This window comes from Anastrepha obliqua, chromosome 3 (genome assembly GCF_027943255.1).
Source record: "Anastrepha obliqua isolate idAnaObli1 chromosome 3, idAnaObli1_1.0, whole genome shotgun sequence".
Taxonomy (NCBI): domain Eukaryota; kingdom Metazoa; phylum Arthropoda; class Insecta; order Diptera; family Tephritidae; genus Anastrepha; species Anastrepha obliqua.
In genome coordinates this window covers 19,674,626-19,693,469 of record NC_072894.1, presented here as the reverse complement: position 1 = coordinate 19,693,469, position 18,844 = coordinate 19,674,626, and the positions used below count along the sequence as shown (strand labels likewise).

At 33.7% G+C, this 18,844-nt stretch overlaps 1 protein-coding gene across 1 annotated transcript in view; it reads right to left on the bottom strand.

Moving 5' to 3' along the window:
* The window catches only part of LOC129240710 (serine-rich adhesin for platelets), a 198,660-nt gene that overhangs the window by 10,867 nt on the left and 168,949 nt on the right, over positions 1-18,844 (bottom strand). The window contains exon 4 of the mRNA XM_054876668.1: positions 2,602-2,667. Coding sequence (XP_054732643.1) covers positions 2,602-2,667 — 66 coding nt within the window. The remainder of the gene's footprint in view (positions 1-2,601; positions 2,668-18,844) is intronic.

The window sequence follows — 18,844 nt, the reverse complement described above, 5'->3', positions numbered from 1 at the left end:
CTAAGTATTAAGGAACGAAGATTATCGGAATAGGCGGTATTTCATTTATATTGGGTTGGGGAGTAAGTTCAAAGCGTTTTTATATTTTCTTAAACAGCGCTTTTTGTACCAAGTCGTCACAAGAGATGAAAAATGGTGCCTATACATCAATAAGAAGAAAAGAAAGGAGTGGGTGGCTCCAGGAGATACGCCAAAGCTGAGAGTCAAGCCGAAAGAAGGTCATGATATATGTTTAGTGGGACTGGAAGGACATGGTGCACTAGGAAATGCGCGATAAGAATGTCACGGTCAACAAGGAGCTCTTTATTGCCCAGCTGCACAGCGTAAATGAGGTTATTCCACTCCGTCTCGACAACGCCAGGCCCATGTTGCACAAGTCGTCAAAGCCGCACTCCAAGAGCTAGAAAGAGAAGTCCTTCAGCATCCGCCGTATTCTCCAGACATTGCAATGGCCGATTACCATCTTTTCGACTCCCTGCCAAACCATATGAAAGGCGTTACCTTCGGTAAAAAAAAGGTCCTTAAAACCTGGCTCAGCAATTTCTTTGATACCAGACCAGGTGATTGTTGGCGGAACGGTATGAACAAATTGGTCGAGAGATGGGAAGAGATTGTAAACAGCAATGGCGAATTTATAATTGTTTAACTTATTATAATTATTGTTTTTTGTTTAAAAAAGTATTCGGTAAACGCTACGAACCTATTCATCAACCTAATAAATTTATATTGTTTTTAATCAATTTAGTTTTAAGGTGTACACCGACTTAACGGGCTAGGTGTACATAACATTATACCTTTTTCAGTATTTCATTCTCTCACCAGTTCAAGTACAAGTTGATTTTTGAAGTGAAAACTTCTTTAGAATCGTTGGGAGTGATTTGAGAAAAAGTGAAACGAAAAAAGCGACCCTCTTGGCTTCGAAGCGTTATATTATATGTTGATATAAACGTAGCGACGAACTAAATAACTTTTATTTTTTCTTGTGATTCGAACCAAGGATTATGGATCGGAAGCTCACATTGCTAGTCGCTCGGCTACCGCGCCATGCTGTCGGCGCTGGCCTAAAAGTTATTTAGTTACGAAGCGTTATATTATATGTTGATATAAACGTAGCGACGAACTAAATAACTTTTAGGCCAGCGCCGACAGCATGGCGCGGTAGCCGAGCGACTAGCAATGTGAGCTTCCGATCCAAAATCCTTGGTTCGAATCACAAGAAAAAAAATTTTTTTATACAGTTATTTTATTTTATTTTATGATATGTTTATGAGGAGCTTTTTTTCATGGCAGAAATACACTCGGTGTTTTGCCATTGCCTGCTGAGGGGTGAGCGCTATTAGAAAAATAGTTTTCCTTAATTTTGGTGTTTTCACCGAGATTCGAACTGACCTTCTCTCTGTGAATTCTGAATAGTAGTCACGCACCAACCCATTCGGCTACGGCGTTTGTTTAATTTTACTGATGCAAAAATGAGGGAAAATATTTAAATAAGGTTTGCTTACTGTTTACACATTTTCCAAAGGTGACGGAGAACCAAAAAAAAAAGTCGATTTTCAAACAAATACGAGTGCATATGTGTAATTGTGTTAGAGTTTCGGTCACGCCCCAGCAAAACCTGCGTGCATATGTGTTTGTATATTAACATTCAAAAAAATGTAATTGTGTTAGAGTTTCGGTCACGCAGGTTTTGCTGGGGACGCTCATAATAGCAACCGCGTGTGTATTTTTATATTCGTAAATATTTTCATTTTTAAATATTTACCGCAATTATGCCGAAAAATAATGCAGAAAGGTGTCGTGAATATCGACAGAAAAAAAAATCAATAAATAGTATCACGGAATTCATTCACGAAAATTTAATAAAGTATACACCAGAAGTATCGCGGATACTTAGAAAAGATTACGATAAAGTTCCAATGATTTTAAGTGGCGATTTTAACGTAAATTTTGCATTGGACACAGCGGTTCCTTCAATTGACTTTCTCAATACAACATTCAATTTAAAAATGTGTAACAATCGCACTGAATCGACAACACGATCAAAAACAACATTTGACGCGGTATTTCAAAGATATGTTGACAACATCGAAACCAAAGCATTTGTATCATATTTTAGCTATCATAAGCCACTCGTATCATTTGTTGAAATTGAAAACATTGAGGATGAATAATAATAAAATGAAGAAAATAAAATATGAACTTTATAGCAATATTATAATGAACCTATAATTATCCCGCCCCTAATGCTGCTTTCGTCTCATTCTCTCTCAGTTTGTTTTACGGAAGGTTTCACTTCTATCGCGTCTAACCGTTAGACTGGTATTTTTTTTTTTTTTGTGTTTGTTCATGTAATTCCTCGATAGTATAGTGGTTAGTATCTCATTCAAAGCCTTTTCGCACTCCAAGGTGTTCTTCAACACGAAGTGACATTTTCATACATTACAAGAATACAGATTTTCGAAGCACAAATGCAAGACAAATATAAATTACCCCACAAAAAAAAATAGTCAAACCACAACCGTTAGCAAGCAATGCAAACAAAACACTACGTTTGGATGTGTGCAACTACAATAAAAAATCAAATCTACTGTAGATACTTACGTGGTATGATTCCTTGTTCGACGAGCTGTGAATGTGGTCGTCTCACCATTAATTTCACTTTAAGTGCTGCATCGACCAACCAAATCGTAACCACATATCAAAAGATTTGCGTTGTAAGCCACGCCACAAGTGACCGATCAGCATCGTACGATGACAAGCCAACATTTTTCATTTGTTGTATTCGATGTAAGCGAAAGCGGCGGAAAGCAGCACATTAATGAAGAGAAAGAAGAGAGAAAAATAGTAATGTATGAGTAACATAAGCGGATACACAAAAGACCTCTGAAATAACTATTATCTAAAATATAAAGTATATAGACACGAAAAAATGCATATACCAGTAATACATCGAAAAGTCACTGTGAAATAATTGCCCGACTACCAAAAGCTGAATTTCAAGTTACTTAAATTGCAGAAATTGTGATAAAAAAAAGAATTCTCCAGTACATAAAAATAATATTACAGCAGGACGGTGTAAACGTGACAGCACAAAATGAGTTACAAATAAAGTAAACATTGAATTTTGATGCCGGGCCAAACAACTTGTGGATGGAATAAAAGCCCACAAATGAAGGTCGATACATGTTTACATATATACACAAATGCACATGAAAATTTTACTAATGATTGGGGTATGATTTATCAGAGCGCACCGGCTGTGTGGGATGACAACAACCAAAAATTGTGTAAACACAGAGCCACATTGAGCAAAGCAAAAGCAATAGACGAGAACAATAGCCTTAAAAATGTGTACAGGGTGATAAAAAAAGAATGTAAAATATTTCAGGAGGTTATAGTATGGATCAAAAGAAGCAAGTGCAGCAGAAGCAGCTGAACAAGTCCTAGTGAGAGAAGCATAACATCTATGTATGTAGTAGAGTACGATTTCGCACCAGTTTGGAAATGACAATTACAGATTTTAGCCAATTGACAAAGGACCTAATTGTATAAGTATATAACCGATGTTTTTAGCTGCATGAGAACTATCGATATCGCTAATGATCTGTGTTGATATTTCTGTGCAGTAAGTTGGGGCAAGTCATGACGAATCGTTTAGCGCCAGGAGAACGCCTCCAAATTGTAGCATTTTACTTCGAAAAAATAAAAATAAATCTGTTTAAGAAGTGCATAGAGCACTGCCTCATCGGTCCTTATTTCATTCGAAATGGGGAATGGCTGCCGAAACGATGAATAGCGAACGCTATCGATGCATGCTGACTGAATTTTTATTGCCAAAAATTATTCAGCTAAGCAAGTTGTCCTACAGTTTTAAACCGCCGCCGAACGGCAGACAGTTTTTTTATGAGAAGCTTTTCTATAGGAACAGAAATCCACACAGGGGTTCATCCTTGCCTTTCGCTACCAGAAGAAATGTTTCTTTTTATATAAAAAGTAGGCATCGAATGGTAGTTGCGCACAAACCAAAAGGGGGCTAGGTTTAACCACATAGATATGTATATGAGGTATGAGCAAGGATTTTAACGACCCTTTAGCCCATCCGAGCAATTCCACGTCAAGTGATCCAGGCACATCGGCGTAAATAAGTTGAAACTTTGAGTTATTTAATGTTTTGAAATTTTGATATACATTTTTTCAAAATGAAATATCTTTGGTCCTTTTTAACTGTAAAAAAGAAATCAATTGTTTTTTTTTTTTTTAAAGAATAAAGTTTGCAACAAAATTTTTTTTATGAAAGAATAAAAGAAAAAATATCTTTTTTAAGATTAGATATACAGTTAGTTTAAAAAACAAATATTTTTTGAAAGTTTTTTTCATGAAAGAATTAAAATAAATGTTTTTTCTTAAATTTTTTTTTTGTTTTTGTTATTCGGGAAAGTTGGAAAGTTATGAAAGAATGACAAAACAAAAAAACAAAAAAAACCAAAGTTTTTTTTTTATTTTTACTGTTTTTTATTTTTATTGTTTTTTCTTTAAATTTTGCAAATTTTTTCTAAAGTTTGTTTTTTATGAATGAATTGGTGTTTTTTCTTAATTTTTTTTTTCTTTGTTTTGTAATTCGGGGAAGTTGGAAAGTTATGAAAGAATTACGAAACAAAATTTTTTTATTTTTATTGTTTTTTTCTTTAAATTTTACAAATTTTTTCAAAAGTTTTTTTTAAGAATGAATTGCTTTTTTTTTTTTGTAATTCGGGAAAGTTATGAAAGAATTGGAAAACAAAAAATCAAAACTGTTTTTTTTTATTTTTATGGTTTTTTCTTTAAATTTTACAATGTTTTTTTTTTCAAATTTTTTCTTCTTAATTTTTTGTTTGTTTTATTTTTATTTTTTGTTTTATTTTTTTTTTTTTGTTTTTCAGAACAAAAAAACTTCACGAAAAAAAAATTGTTTAAAACTACATTTTATCTTAAAAAAATATTTAGAGAAAAAGTTATTTTTTATAAAGGGTTTTTCAATTGGCGCGGGTCGATTTTGGCGCCCTGTGGCAGCCATTTTGTTTTGGTGACATCTGTCAAATCTTTTGTTTATTATTCAGTTGTTTATGCCAAATCAACATGGCAAGTTACACGATTGAACAGCACGTCAAATGATAAAACTTTTTTATCAAAATAAGTGTTCATTAACGCAAACGTTGCGTGCATTGCGCCCATTTTTCGGTAGACGTGGTGGCCCTTCCAATTTCTTATGGCCCATATTGAACCAGACGTCCAGGAGGACGGCGCTACGTGCTACACAGCAAACGCCATTTTATTCCATTTCAACATCTACCCGCCCTTATTGAAAAACCCTTATATAAAACTTTCATGAAAAAAAAAATATATCCTTGCTAAAAAAAATATATTTTTTTTTTAGTTTCGTTTTTGGGAAACTCTCCTCGCAGGTTTTTTATCTTCTTTTTTATTGATAGCTGAGACTCAGTAATCACTGATTCTCAGTAATCACTGAAAGTTGCTGTTTGGGAATCCCATAACTTTGGGGTTATATTCAAATACGTACAGCGAAAAATTACATGGATCTGCCTCACGTCGACTGATTTGCAAACAGATGCAAACAGATCAGCGCTTCGCTTTTCCACTGATTTTTCAATTTATAGTTATGGGAATCACACTATGAAACTTTCAGGTTACTACGAATAGTCAAAGCTTTTACTGATAAACAAATGAAAAACAAATTTGAAGAACGGTGGTTATCAAGAAAAATTACTAGAAAAAAACTTTTTCACCAAAATTTTTAACAAATAAGTTTTTGTTTAAAGTATATGTTATCCTAAACAAAAAAAAAATTTAACATTTAAGCAAAAATCTAAGATATTGCGCTTTAGTAATCTTCAAAGCAAAATTTGCAACAAAAAATAAATCTCAAAATAATAAATTAAAAATAAAAATAAGAAAAAATCAAAAAACTGTATGAAAATGTCCCGTATACGTCGGTATCTTGGCATGGAATCGCTGCTCTACCATTCACAATTAGTCGTACCTCATCTAAACTTCATAAAAAGTATGTAAATCTGTGCGATGATAGCGAACGTAGATGTCTTAGCTTTAGGTTTGCCAAGCCAATATATTTCTCCCGCCTTCTCGATAAGGCGTCGCAATCTAGAGGTCTATGCTCAGAGATCTGCGTGGCTACATCACAGAATCGAGGTTTGTGGATGTATATCTAGACTATGTATAGAGGTTCTCAGTCTACAGTGGCCTATTTACCTAAATGCCTGTCAGCATTGTTCTTAGAGAGCTTAATGAGTTCTTGAAATATTAAACAATCCTTGCTACTCACTTCTGTGGCAGGGTAGATTCAACTATTCTTTTTTTATTTTTTATTGTTTCTGGGAACCGTATAAAATCAAAATTAGTAGTAGCCAGCACTTGAGCAAAGTACTTCACTTCCCAATACAAGAAAATCTTAGAATCGGTAGGATTTCCTTGCAAGGCACTAAATGAAACTGGCACTAAACAAAAACCTAAGTTTGGCCGGTAGAACCATATTTATAATTATCTCTGCTAAGAAAAATAGTACTTTTGTGAGGATTTACAGCACCACAAAACGAGACAAAATATAATATAAAAAATACGTGGAGGCAGTAAGTAAAATAAACAAAAATTTATAGCGCCTTTCTCAAACGAAGCTTCTGCCAAGCGCTTTGAAATTAACAACTTGTACGCAATGTCAATAAAAAGTATACAATAAAATAACAGATTGTGGAAAATGGGTGCAAAGTTAGAGCAAAAATTAAACCAAAATTAAGGAATTAAAAGACAGTAAAAGAAGCAATAACACACATTTACACAAGCAACAGAAATGAAATGAAAACAAGCAAATGCTACGAAATATTTAAAGCAGGCGTTAATTTTCGAGCCACAGTCAGTGTCAAGTTTTTAATTTATTTATTTAGACTGCGTTAAAATAAATTTAATAGCGCAGAACGAGACAGTTGTGCATACGGAAGGCAAGTTATGAACTTAATAAATTTCTGCATGGGAAGAGAACGAGTAGCAGTCTGTAAGTGCTTATTTTTAGGGCATATTAAAACAGCGTCCCAACGTGGCAGACTTCTAACTTTCTTCTTTTTTAGATTAACAAGGTTGAGGAGCATAAAATAAAATGAACACACACTTTACTTGGTATTTAAGTTTATGAAATTGAAATTTATAAGTATTCGTTTTAGTACGAAGTGTTTTTAGGTGTTTTTGGGCATTTGTGGGCAAATATGAAGTATGCGTATGGGTACTTTTGTTGGGTTTTATTTCTGTATTTGTTTGTTAATTATTTAATTGTTACTTTTACTGGGCGCAATAATTCTCATATAAAACTTGAAATGATACACTAAAGAAATTCATCATACGCCATGTCGCACATCTCCTTTACGTAGCGTCAGCGTCAAAAGAACGTGTGCAACACATATTGATAAATTGTGACTCTTTACTTTCAAATATTATTATTTTTTTTTTTTTTAAATATAATTCATACTACAACAGAAGCTAGCCATATAAACCAAAGTTTCGAACTTTGCATAAAATTTGTACAAATTCAGCAAATTTTCATCATGTTTTATTTTTTTACTTAGACTTTTTTGATGCTGACAGTACCATATATAGTATGCACAATATGGCGTATGGCATTTCATGTTTTTTGTGACATAGCATAACGTGGCACGGAGAAATATTCAAAATTAAAATTGAAAAAAATACAAAAACAAAAACAAAAAAATATATATTTTTTTTAAATACAGAAAAAATTAAAATTAAAGAAACAAAAATTAAAAAAAGAAAAAAACAAGTAAAAAAAAAATTAACAAAATTTTAAGAAAATTTTTAAAAATTAAGCAAAAAAAGTTACAATTAAAAAACTAACAATTAAAAAATTTTAAATTAATAAATAAATTTAAATATTAAAAAAAAATAAAAGAAAATATTAAAGCAATAATTTTTTAAATAAAAAAAAATAAAATAAAATAAAAAGTTAAATAAAAAAACGAAATAAATGCTAAATAAACAAAGGTGGAAGTTAAATAAAAGAAACATTAAATAAATAAAAAACCCGTGTGCTTGACATTAAAACAAAAGGCTAAAATTCTCATCTGTGACGATTTTAGCAAAGAAATATAATGTTGCTAAATCAACACTAAATAAATTTGTAACATTAAAGCGAATGATTTTAAAATGCGTAAACAACACGTATTGTGGACCTGGAATTAGAAAAACACTGCGTTCTTCAGAGTTGCCCAAAATGGAGAGAGCTCTTTATCGTTGGTTTATCCGAACGCGAGATAAAAACTGGCCAGTAAGTGATTTAATGTTGAAAGAAAAGGCAAAAACACTGCATGCAAAATTTAAAGAAAATTAAGCAAACTTCTTTGCTAGTAATGAATGGCTCCCAGGATTCAAGAAGAGGTTCGTCTTCTTAAAGTATCAGGCGAAAAACTGTCTTCGCAACCTCAGCTAGTAGATCCGCTTAAAGAAAAACTTAAAGCTAAAATGGACTGTGCAACAATCAGTTATATAATATAATGCTGATGAGTCGGGGTTATTCTGGAGACTTTTGCCGGAGAAAACGTACGCGTCAAGTTTGGAGAAGAGAGCCCCAGGGGTAAAGTCCGAGAAGCAGCGAATCACGTTTGTATGCTGTTCAAACGCCCCTGGATCCCACAGCTTTTAAGCTTTAATAATTGGTAATTGGCTTTTGGTAATTGGAAAGCCGAAGAATCCAGGCTGCTTTAAAACCTTTCAGTGTCCCACCGACTATAATAGCTCGAAATCCGTCTGGCTGACGTCGGCTATTTTCAAGCAATGGTTTCATGAGTCATTTGTTCCATAGGTGAATATTCCTTTTAAGTTTTGACCGGTTTTTAAGGTTAACTGGTTATTTTTTAAGTTTACATCGTTTTTAAAGGAGAAAGTCTTACCAATTAAAGCTCTCCTCCTAATCAACAACGCTCCGTCTCACCCAAATGAAGCTGAACTGACAACAGAGAATGGCCAAATTTCGGCCACTTAAAAATGTTCATACTTTCAGTGTTTCCATTACTGCGCGTGCACTGTATTTTTTTTAATATCTCAAAAATTTACAATATTCGCACAACTTTCACTTATATACAAATCTGTAAAAATTTAAGGGAATGGACATTTGCCATTTATACGGATGTGTATACGTGTGTGTGTGGGTGTATGTCATATTACCGTACATACATACTTGTGACACTTACGACTTTGTGCGAAACAACAACAAAGCTCTTTTCACTTAAATTCCATGTCAAGACAAAATGAACAAAAATGTCATGAGTACTTAAATTAAAAAAAAAAAATAAAAAAATTACTTAAGTGGGAAACTTAACCACAGGAGGACGCTTTGCATGAGCATAACAGACGTCTCAAGGAGACACAAAACCAAACAATAAAACAAGTATTTGAGGCAAAACAAAACATGAGGCAAACCACATATCACGGGAAGTATGCATCGCTTTGGATAACAGCAAAGAAAAATGGAAAAGACAACAGTTGAATAGGGGGAAACAGACTACTACAATGGGAATATAGAAAAAAAAACCCCCCGGTTGAGGTTCCATCAACATAGAACACGTGTCTAATTTAAACTTGACGTCAATGAATACAGCAAGACTACGAGCGGACAGGTGAACGACGAGTGAGGTGAGTGAAGAGTACAGCACTCGTTTGCCAGTGAGTCAAACAGCATCTGGCGTTCTTTGGATAAAGATGTTGCCTAAGAAAACGCCTGGTGAAATTTTTCGGTGAACAATTTTTTAAAATATTTTAGTCTTCTAACGGCCTCACAAATGTCATTTTATTTAAATATTCCAAAATAAGGATCTAATCGATCTTTTCGTGAGAGAGCTAAGAGGTAAAAATGGTTTACAAAATTATTTCGCGGAAAATTGTACTACTGAATACATTTGCTTCAAAACGGATTTTAACCCTACTTTCCACTTATTCTAAAAGCGCGCAGGCAAAAAATTACAAACTAAATATGGCCATAAACAAACTTTACTGTGAGACTACACACGTCGGCGTTGTGCGGAGCCTAGTAAGGGCAAAGACTGCCGGTTCCCGGTATTCATTCCCATTTTCCTTTTCCTATTCTGAGTTTTCCTCTCCCTTTTCTTTCTGCACTAGGCTAGAATAAGGTGCAATACGACCCTTGCCGAGACTCAACCTGGCTGGAGGCCCAGTTCACCAAATAGCCCAGTCGCAAACGGAGTATGCAGAGGAGCTGGCCTTACTTGCACACAAAAGCGTCTGAGCAAGTAGATCATCTTTTGCTCTACACTCGTGAAACCAAAATGAAATCATTTAAAAACATTAAAAATGCAGAGTCCGGATTTCTTAGGCAACCGCAAGAGGAAACCTCTCTAATCCAGCTTCCGCCAATATTCAATTTCTGAGTTGTGGCGTTGCTAAGGTTTTGGTAGGGCCTGGCCTTGGCACTCCTGAGCAGTCAAAAGCGTTAGGCTTGACTATTTCTGCAAGTAGTCTAAACAAACCGACTACGAGTTCTGCGGTAACAGCGGCAATCGGGGTGGCTTGATTTGATAAACTCAGGCATCCTTTTGAGCAGGGCTACATAAAAAAGCAGCCAGCCGATCACATTCTGCATTCTGCGGCTGTAAACGAGAATTCTTTATTAAATCAGAGAAGTTTCGGCACCACAAATGAGCAAGAGTCTTCGGCCGCACTTCTTAAACTGGTTTGATATTTTAAGGAAGGAGCCTAAAAACTTTTAACCCATACTTCGCAACAATGTGAGCTAAAAGATGCTCAATTCCTTTGAATAGTACGAAATCAACTAAGTTGACTAATCTTGAATTAAATGAATTGCAGCTGCAATTTTCGCGTTACCTCCACACGTTATCTCACCTGTACCAATCCATGCATGTCTTTGAGCATAGACTTGCCAGCTTGGGGCCACTTGTCGTATGAGTAACATTGAAAGAATTAAATTACTACAACAGACACTTAAGTAATATACAAGCAAATTTACCAATATGCAACCGCTGCGCTCATACTGCTAATCGCATCACATTCAAGGAAATGCGGGGCCCATGCGACGTGTTAATGCCATCAAATATTTGCTAATGAACGCCACCTTTAACACAAACAATCAACTAAATTTTCAGTTAAATTTTATGCAAAAGTTCCTACCACTTTATGCGTGTAAACAATAAAAACACAGACAAGCCATATGTTTATGCATATATGAGTCAGGAATGAAAGTTCATAAATGACAGCAATTCCAAAATTTTGTTTTGCACGTGTCAAGAGATATAAAATCAAAATAAGATATATCAACTGCTTGCAGTGAGTAGAATGAGTGCCGTAGGCGGTTTCTATGTGCATGTATGTGTATGACATGTTGGCATATTTTCAGTTCAGCTGAACGCAAGCTCCACATACTGCATGCTTTGATCTACGTTTTGTGAGGGAAAAAAGATTTCGTGCGCCTGAATGAATGAATTTTAATGGAATACACAGCCAAAGCTGCCACCAACTACGCGAGCCTCATAACATTGTGATGTGAAGCTGTCAAAACTGACGCTGATGACAACCAACTGGTAGAGCGCGCAGACATCCAACTACTCAGTGATAAGGCAAAAGTGTAAGAAATGTATTTCTTGATGGATATAGAAATTTAAAAAACGAAAATAGGCAATGAATTTAAGCCAAAAGCTAGGCAAACAAAGTATTAATATGGCGGTACATTTAAAATAGAGCACGCAAATGATAGGTTGCGCGGAAAATGAGTGCGTAAAATATTACGTTTTCGTTTGTGGGCAAAAAAAAAGTAGAACCCAGGGCGGATGAGTAATGAGTCAAGTAAAGAGGATATTTGGGCTCATACTCATACCTGCTGTAATTCGAAACAAAAACTAAACTACTTCTTAACAGATATTTGCACTACTCTGAATTTGAATGAGCATAGCTTGAATTAGGCTTACTCGACTAAGAGACTGGAACAAACTGTCCAACAATTACAATATCTATGGATTTTTAACAAAGCAACAGAAAGTGGCCTGCCAATACAACATTTCATTTATTATAAAAAGTGGTTAAATTTCAAGGGCCGATGTTGAATGTGAATCACACCTAAACGTCAAGGACAGCGTTGGCCTTCTTTCTATGACGTTATTTGAAAGAAAAGGTGTACGTCGACAATTCAAGAGCTAAAGGATGAGATAATTCGGCACATTAACGGTATAGAACCTCAATTATGCCTCAGCGTCATCGAAAATTTGGACCATCGGATGGAAGTGTGCCGCCGAGGCTGCGGCGTCCACTTGGCCGATATTTTGTTCCGTACGTAATTGAGCCATACCAATATTATCATAATAAAGAGAAATGACAATAATTTCTTAAAAAAATTGTATTTTATTCAAAATCAACACCAGCGTTTGAACTTAATCACCCTTTACAAACGCAGCTGTAGCTTAAAAATAGACTCCAGTAAATCAATACCAAAAAATCATAGATATTTCTATGACAGATTTTCCACTACTTATTGAGCCGAAAGCACAAGCAGATAAAGCCATGGATATGGAGCCACAGCTATGGATTTTCTCTTCGGACTTTGTCTCGATTATAATACATATAGAACAAACGTAGCATGCAGACAATTCACTGCTTGAATGCATTGAATACTAATCTATGCAAACATTTCATGAAGAGGGAGTCCATGTCAAATAATCGAACTGTTTTGGGCGTAATTTTTTCTGTAAACTGGTTATCAAAAAAAAGTAAACATAAAAATAAAAAAAACAAAAATTATAATTTTGAAAACTTTGCTTTTGCGTTTTTTAAAGTGAAATCTCAAATACCTCAATTCTTTTTTAACATCTCAATTTTATTTTACTTGAATTTTTTATTATTTTATTATTTTTAAATTTTTTTTAATTTTTGTTATTTATTGTTTCTTTTTAATTTTTTGTTTTTTCAATTTGTTTTTTTTTTTAATTTTTTTTTAATTCTTTTTTAATTTTTTTTCCGTTTTTTTTTTGTTAATTTTTTTTATTAATTTTTTTTTAATTTTTTTTTTTGTAATTTTGTTTTAATTGTTTAACTTTTTTTTTATTTGTTTTTTATGTAAATTTTAAATTTAAATTTTTATTTTAATTTTTTTTTGTTTATCTTATTTCTAAGTTTCAAAAAATGTTTGCACAAAAATATTGTATATCGTTAGAAAAATATTTTAAGAAAAAATTAATTTTTATTATTTTTTGAGATCGGAAATTTGTTCACAAAACCAAAAAAAAAATGTAATTAGTTTTAGTTGTTGAATTTTGAAACGTATTCTCTAAAAATTTAAAATTTTGATATAGAGCTTTTTAACACAAACAATTTATTTATTTTTTTTATTTTTTGAACAAAGCATTGCTTAAAAAAATCTTCTGACAAAAAAAATTTCAATTATTTGGTCACAATCTTTAGGAAACAATTCTTTTTTCACAAAAAAACATGTAATTTATTTTATAAAATATTATCTTTAAATAATTTCTTTTTGGAATAAGGTTTTTTAACATTTAACATTAAGAAAACATTTTTTTTGTTTTTAATTTGTTTACACAAAAATTATATTTATTTGGTCAGAAGTTTTAGGAAAACATGTATTTTTGTCATTTTTGAGACAAAACATTTTTTCACAAAAAACAAACTTGTCATAAATTTTAATTGAGGAGTATAGCTGTAAAAAATTCTTTTTGTATTACTTTGATTAAAATTTTTAGAAAAATATGTATTTTTGTTCAGCAAAAATGTCGCCCTAAAAGTGTTAGTACATTCCCGATGTGCGGCTAATTTTTGAGGCTCTTTAAAAGAGGTATTTTTTTTAATTGCATTTTATTAGAAAATTCTAAAAATTTTACTGTCAATTGATGACACTGAGGCCTGAGAAACTGTAATAATATTTTGCAAAAAAAAATGTATATGGAGAATATTTAATAAGCTATAAAACTGCTGGAACTTCTACTTCAAAGCCGTGGAATTGTGATACAAGTTTGTGAAAATTTTATAATTTTGTACATTATATACTAAATTTGGCGATAATAAGAGTTTTGTTGGGCAACCAGCTATACTTATAGAAAAAAATAAAGAACACTAAACATTTAAGAAAACCAAATATTTTCCCCCCTTTGAATTTTGAAATTTCATGAATTTTCTTCTTTTCAGCGGCAAAAGAAAAGGATAAAAAAGTTTCAATTACAAGAAAATTTTAAGCAGGGTTGCCAAATAACTTATGACTAAAAACAAAAATAGAAAAAAGTTAATTGACTATCAATAAAAAAAATTCTAAAAGCATAGAGACGCTACGCAAGGTGGCGCAAAATTAATCACGCTATCGGAAGATTTATTTTTGCAAATGGCGTCGTACTCCAATCATATTTGACACTCGACAACTGCAGTATTCAAGCGGACAAGCAGTAGAAGGTGTATTGGTTAAAATAAATGATTTCCTACATTTAAACTAAAAAATAAAAATAAAATTAATAAATAAAACAAAATTTAAGAAATAAAAAAAAATTCGAAAACAAAATTGAATGATTAATTTTGCACCTAATAGCTGATGGCTAAAAACAGAAATAATCAAAGAATTAAATGATTAAATGATTGTCAATAAAAAAAAATTCTAAAAAAACAACATTGGATGATTAATTTTGCGCCACCTTGTGTTATTCCGGAAATGACTACTGAAAACGATTGCTACATTTTTAGTAATATTAAAACTTTTTTTTATAATTAAAGCGCAAAAGAAACATTTAAAAGAAATATCAGTGCAAAGACACTTATGGGTTAAATATATGTGTATGTATATAAAGCATTGTATGTATGTATGTATGTTAATTAATCATTACACCCAATAATTTTCTCCAACAAAAATAATCATTTGAATTATAAAGTTCGCTACCTGCTGAGGACAGCCGATTGCTGTCAATATACAGCAAATGCTGCACGCGCACAACAATAGGAAAAGTGTATGCCTTCGTACGCGTCAATGATGCGGAAAACGAAATAAACCATTTTGAGTGAAATGAAGAACTGCCTTTCGATAGTTCCAACTCGCCTTTGTTATAAAATGAATGTATATGTGTACTTGCGTTACACGGAAAAACATGCTTTTATGCCGTTGTAATTTTTTATTTTTTTATTCGTATGGACAGAACACGGCAATAAAATCCACATTAATTACGAGGCGCAGAAAACGAGCATACACACATTGACGCACACAAATATACCATTTGCCCATTTGCCCATTTGCCAATAACGTAATCGATTACGTGATTTACATGACAGCCGAATGGACAAGCAAACAACAACAAGAAAAACCGCTACAAACGAAATGCTCATAAGAAATTACAATAATGCCTCCGATTTCATTGTATTTATTTATTTATTTACAAAATAGTGTATAGGTAATATTAGTGGCACACATATATATTAGGGCGGACCGATTTAAAAATCGCTCATTGCTCTGTGAAAATCGTATTCTAGGGATCAAAAAAGTTTCTTAACTTTACCAAAGGAACCATACCTCTAAAACGAATTCTGATGCCCCCCAATTTGGGTCGAACGAAAAATCCCACTTTGACCCATTTAGAGTGCTCCAATCGAGTCCAAATATATGACCGACCCCCACTAACTTTGGACGGCCGATCCACCCATGCCAGTGGCACACCCCCTGGAACTCCCCTGGGGGGTCCCCACACAATCATTTCAAAATATCACCATTTTTGGCCTTTACATGAGAAAAGAAACTAAAAAGTTCGACCCAAATTGGGGGACATCAGAATTCGTTTTAGAGATATGGTTCCTTCGGCAAAGTTTCTTATTTTGATCCCTAGAATATGATTTTCAATGGGCGATTTTTTGCCTCCCCACAAATCGACCCGGCTTAATATATACGTATATATATATATAAACGCGTGCATGCGTGTGTGTGTTGTGGAAAATCGTAAAACACCAGGAATGCGAAAGCGTCTAAGGTGTGGGAAAACCGGAAATTGATCAATGAAAATTTGCATTTATATGGAATCGCGCGAATTGTAACTGCCACAAATTTTCATTCGCAATTCAGTAATAAGGGAAATGCATGAAAATCTGGCAACAAAAAAGCAAGCACGTATGTATGTATTCCTCGTATTCCAAATATACAGTGGTGGACAAAAGTTTTCGGCCATACAACGTACTAATGGAAGAAAAATGTTCTGAAAAGAACTTAAATGTATTGCCTTTCTTTCTGAATGCTTTGAGAGTTAGTGGAAAATAACTTGCAATTTAAAATTGATGATTATGCGCTTTTAAAAGTTTGGAGCGTCGTGAAAGACGACGTTAGATACATCTTCAGTTTGGTCTATAATTTAAGCATGAATCGTCTTACAAACGAACAATGCTTACCAATCATTGAATTTTATTATAAAAATGAGTGTTCTGTTAAGAAAGTTTATCTCGCGCTTCTTCCATTTTATGGTCAGTTTAATCGACCCACTGAAGCGGCTATTCGAGCTATTGTGACTAAATTTAGAACCAAATTTACATTATTGCACATCAAACCACCAACACGTTTACGTAGAGTGCGAACTGAAGAAAATATCGCAGCTACATCGGTCAGTGTTAATGATGACCATCAATTATCGATTCGTCGCCGTTCGCAGCAATTGGGCCTCTGTTACTCAACAACGTGGAAATTTTACAAAAGGATTTAGGTGTGAAGCCTTTCACAATACAACTGGGCTGGAGGTATCATTGGAATGCACGAGCTTGACTTGCATGACATGTGGTTTCAGCAAGACGGTGCCACATGCTACACGAAACGCGTACCAATGGGCTTTTTGAGAGGCGAGTTCAGTGAACATTTTATTTCACGCTCGAGGCTTGTCAATTGGCCACCCAGATCGTGCGATACAACGCCTTTAGATTATTTTTTGTGGGGATACACATACCTATGTTAAAGCTCATGTCTATTCAGACAAGCCAGCTTCAATTAACGCATTTGAAGACAACATTATATAATATATATATATATAATTGGCGCGTACACCGTTTTTGGGTGTTTGGCCGAACTCCTCCTTCTATTTGTGGTGGAGACGACGCACATGTTGTTCCACAATTGAAGGGAACCTACAGTTTCAAGCCGACTCCGAACGGCAGATATTTTTATGAGGAGCTTTTTCAGGGCAGAAATACATTCGGAGGTTTACCATTGCCTGCCGAGGGGCAACCGCTATTAGAAAAATGTTTTTGTTAATTTTGGTTTCACCGAGATTCGAAGACAACATTAAAGCATTTATATGTGAGATGCCGGCCGAAACATTGGAAAGAGTATGCCAAAATTGGACTAAGCGGATGGACCATTTGAAGCGCAGTCGCGCTCAACATTTGCATGTAATAATATTCAAGCATTGAATTATATGGACTGTACTATCGATTTAAATAAAAATTTCATGCATTTTCCTGAATTCTACGTGTATTTTTTTGAAAAACTTTCCTATAGCTCTTAAAAAATCACCCTTTAGTAAATAAACAAAAGCTGGCAGCACTGAAAATGAGTTGCCAAGAATTACCTTTGCCTGGCAGCACTTAATGAGTATTAGTAAGACCGCGTTCACAACATTTTTTGTTACAATTCGTTACTTCGGATGCTCGGACTCTGTCTGTCCACACACTTTGTGTTCTCGTTCTACCCAATGTTATTGTAGACTAAAACCTAAACCACTGCAAGCAAAGCAGCTTGACGGGCGGAAAAGAGGATTCGCAAAGTTCAACCAAAAAATGTGCCTGTATGAATGCGATCTTATAAAAATTGTTTAATATCAGACAATAGAGTTGGCAGCAGTGAAAATAGTGAGTAGTAGTACCAGGCAGCTAGTGACGAATCTTGTGCATATGCAAATTTTTCGGCAAGCGAGCAGAGCCCCAACATAGCGAACGGAGGAGTGACGAATCGAAGGCACCTATTATCACACAAGTGGTTTACATGTAAGGGAGAAACAATGTTAAAGGGAGCTCGCATATGAGCTTAATTTGATTCGTTTCCAATAAAAATATATAAAATTTCTCAAAAATTAGAAATCCCGCGAAGAAGGATGATGGATATCAGATCGAAAATTATAAGTGTCTTAATAAAAGGCAAATAAAGTAATATTTTAGTCATGAAAACGTTGCTTCTTGATTATAAATTGGATTGCCATATAATTTTTCAGTAGAAAAATTAAAAGGTTTGAATTCAAATATATATTTTAAATAGGATTGTCACATAACCTCAAAAAAATATTTTTTTGCAAATAAAAAGTGTATTTCTAAAAAATAATCGTTTTTCAGTACAAATTAAAAAATTGATTTATAGAAAGCTGTTTTGGTTTTTTTTAATAAATTCAAACTACGTCAATACAAAAACTAATTTATGATAGCAAAGTTTTAATATATAGTCAAAGGTTCCAAATCCGGAAGAAAGTTTTAGATATCAACTCGAGAAATACAAATTTCTTGTCAATGATTGGAAATCTTGTAAATTTTCGTATATACCAACATCAAAGTTGAGAGCTGATAGGAACAGTGATCATCAGATTTTTCGTTGGCGTACATGTAATATATCGGCGTGAAAGAGCCTGCTTTGAAGGTCATATAATGAATGGATATGAATAATAAATACGTATTTAGTGTTTTATTGACTAATTTTCGGTATTTTTTTGCAGATTATTATATATTATATAATTCGTCGTAAAATGTCGACTTCCGGACAGCTGCCATGTCTACCAGTCATATGGGGTGAACTGTGTACCTTAAC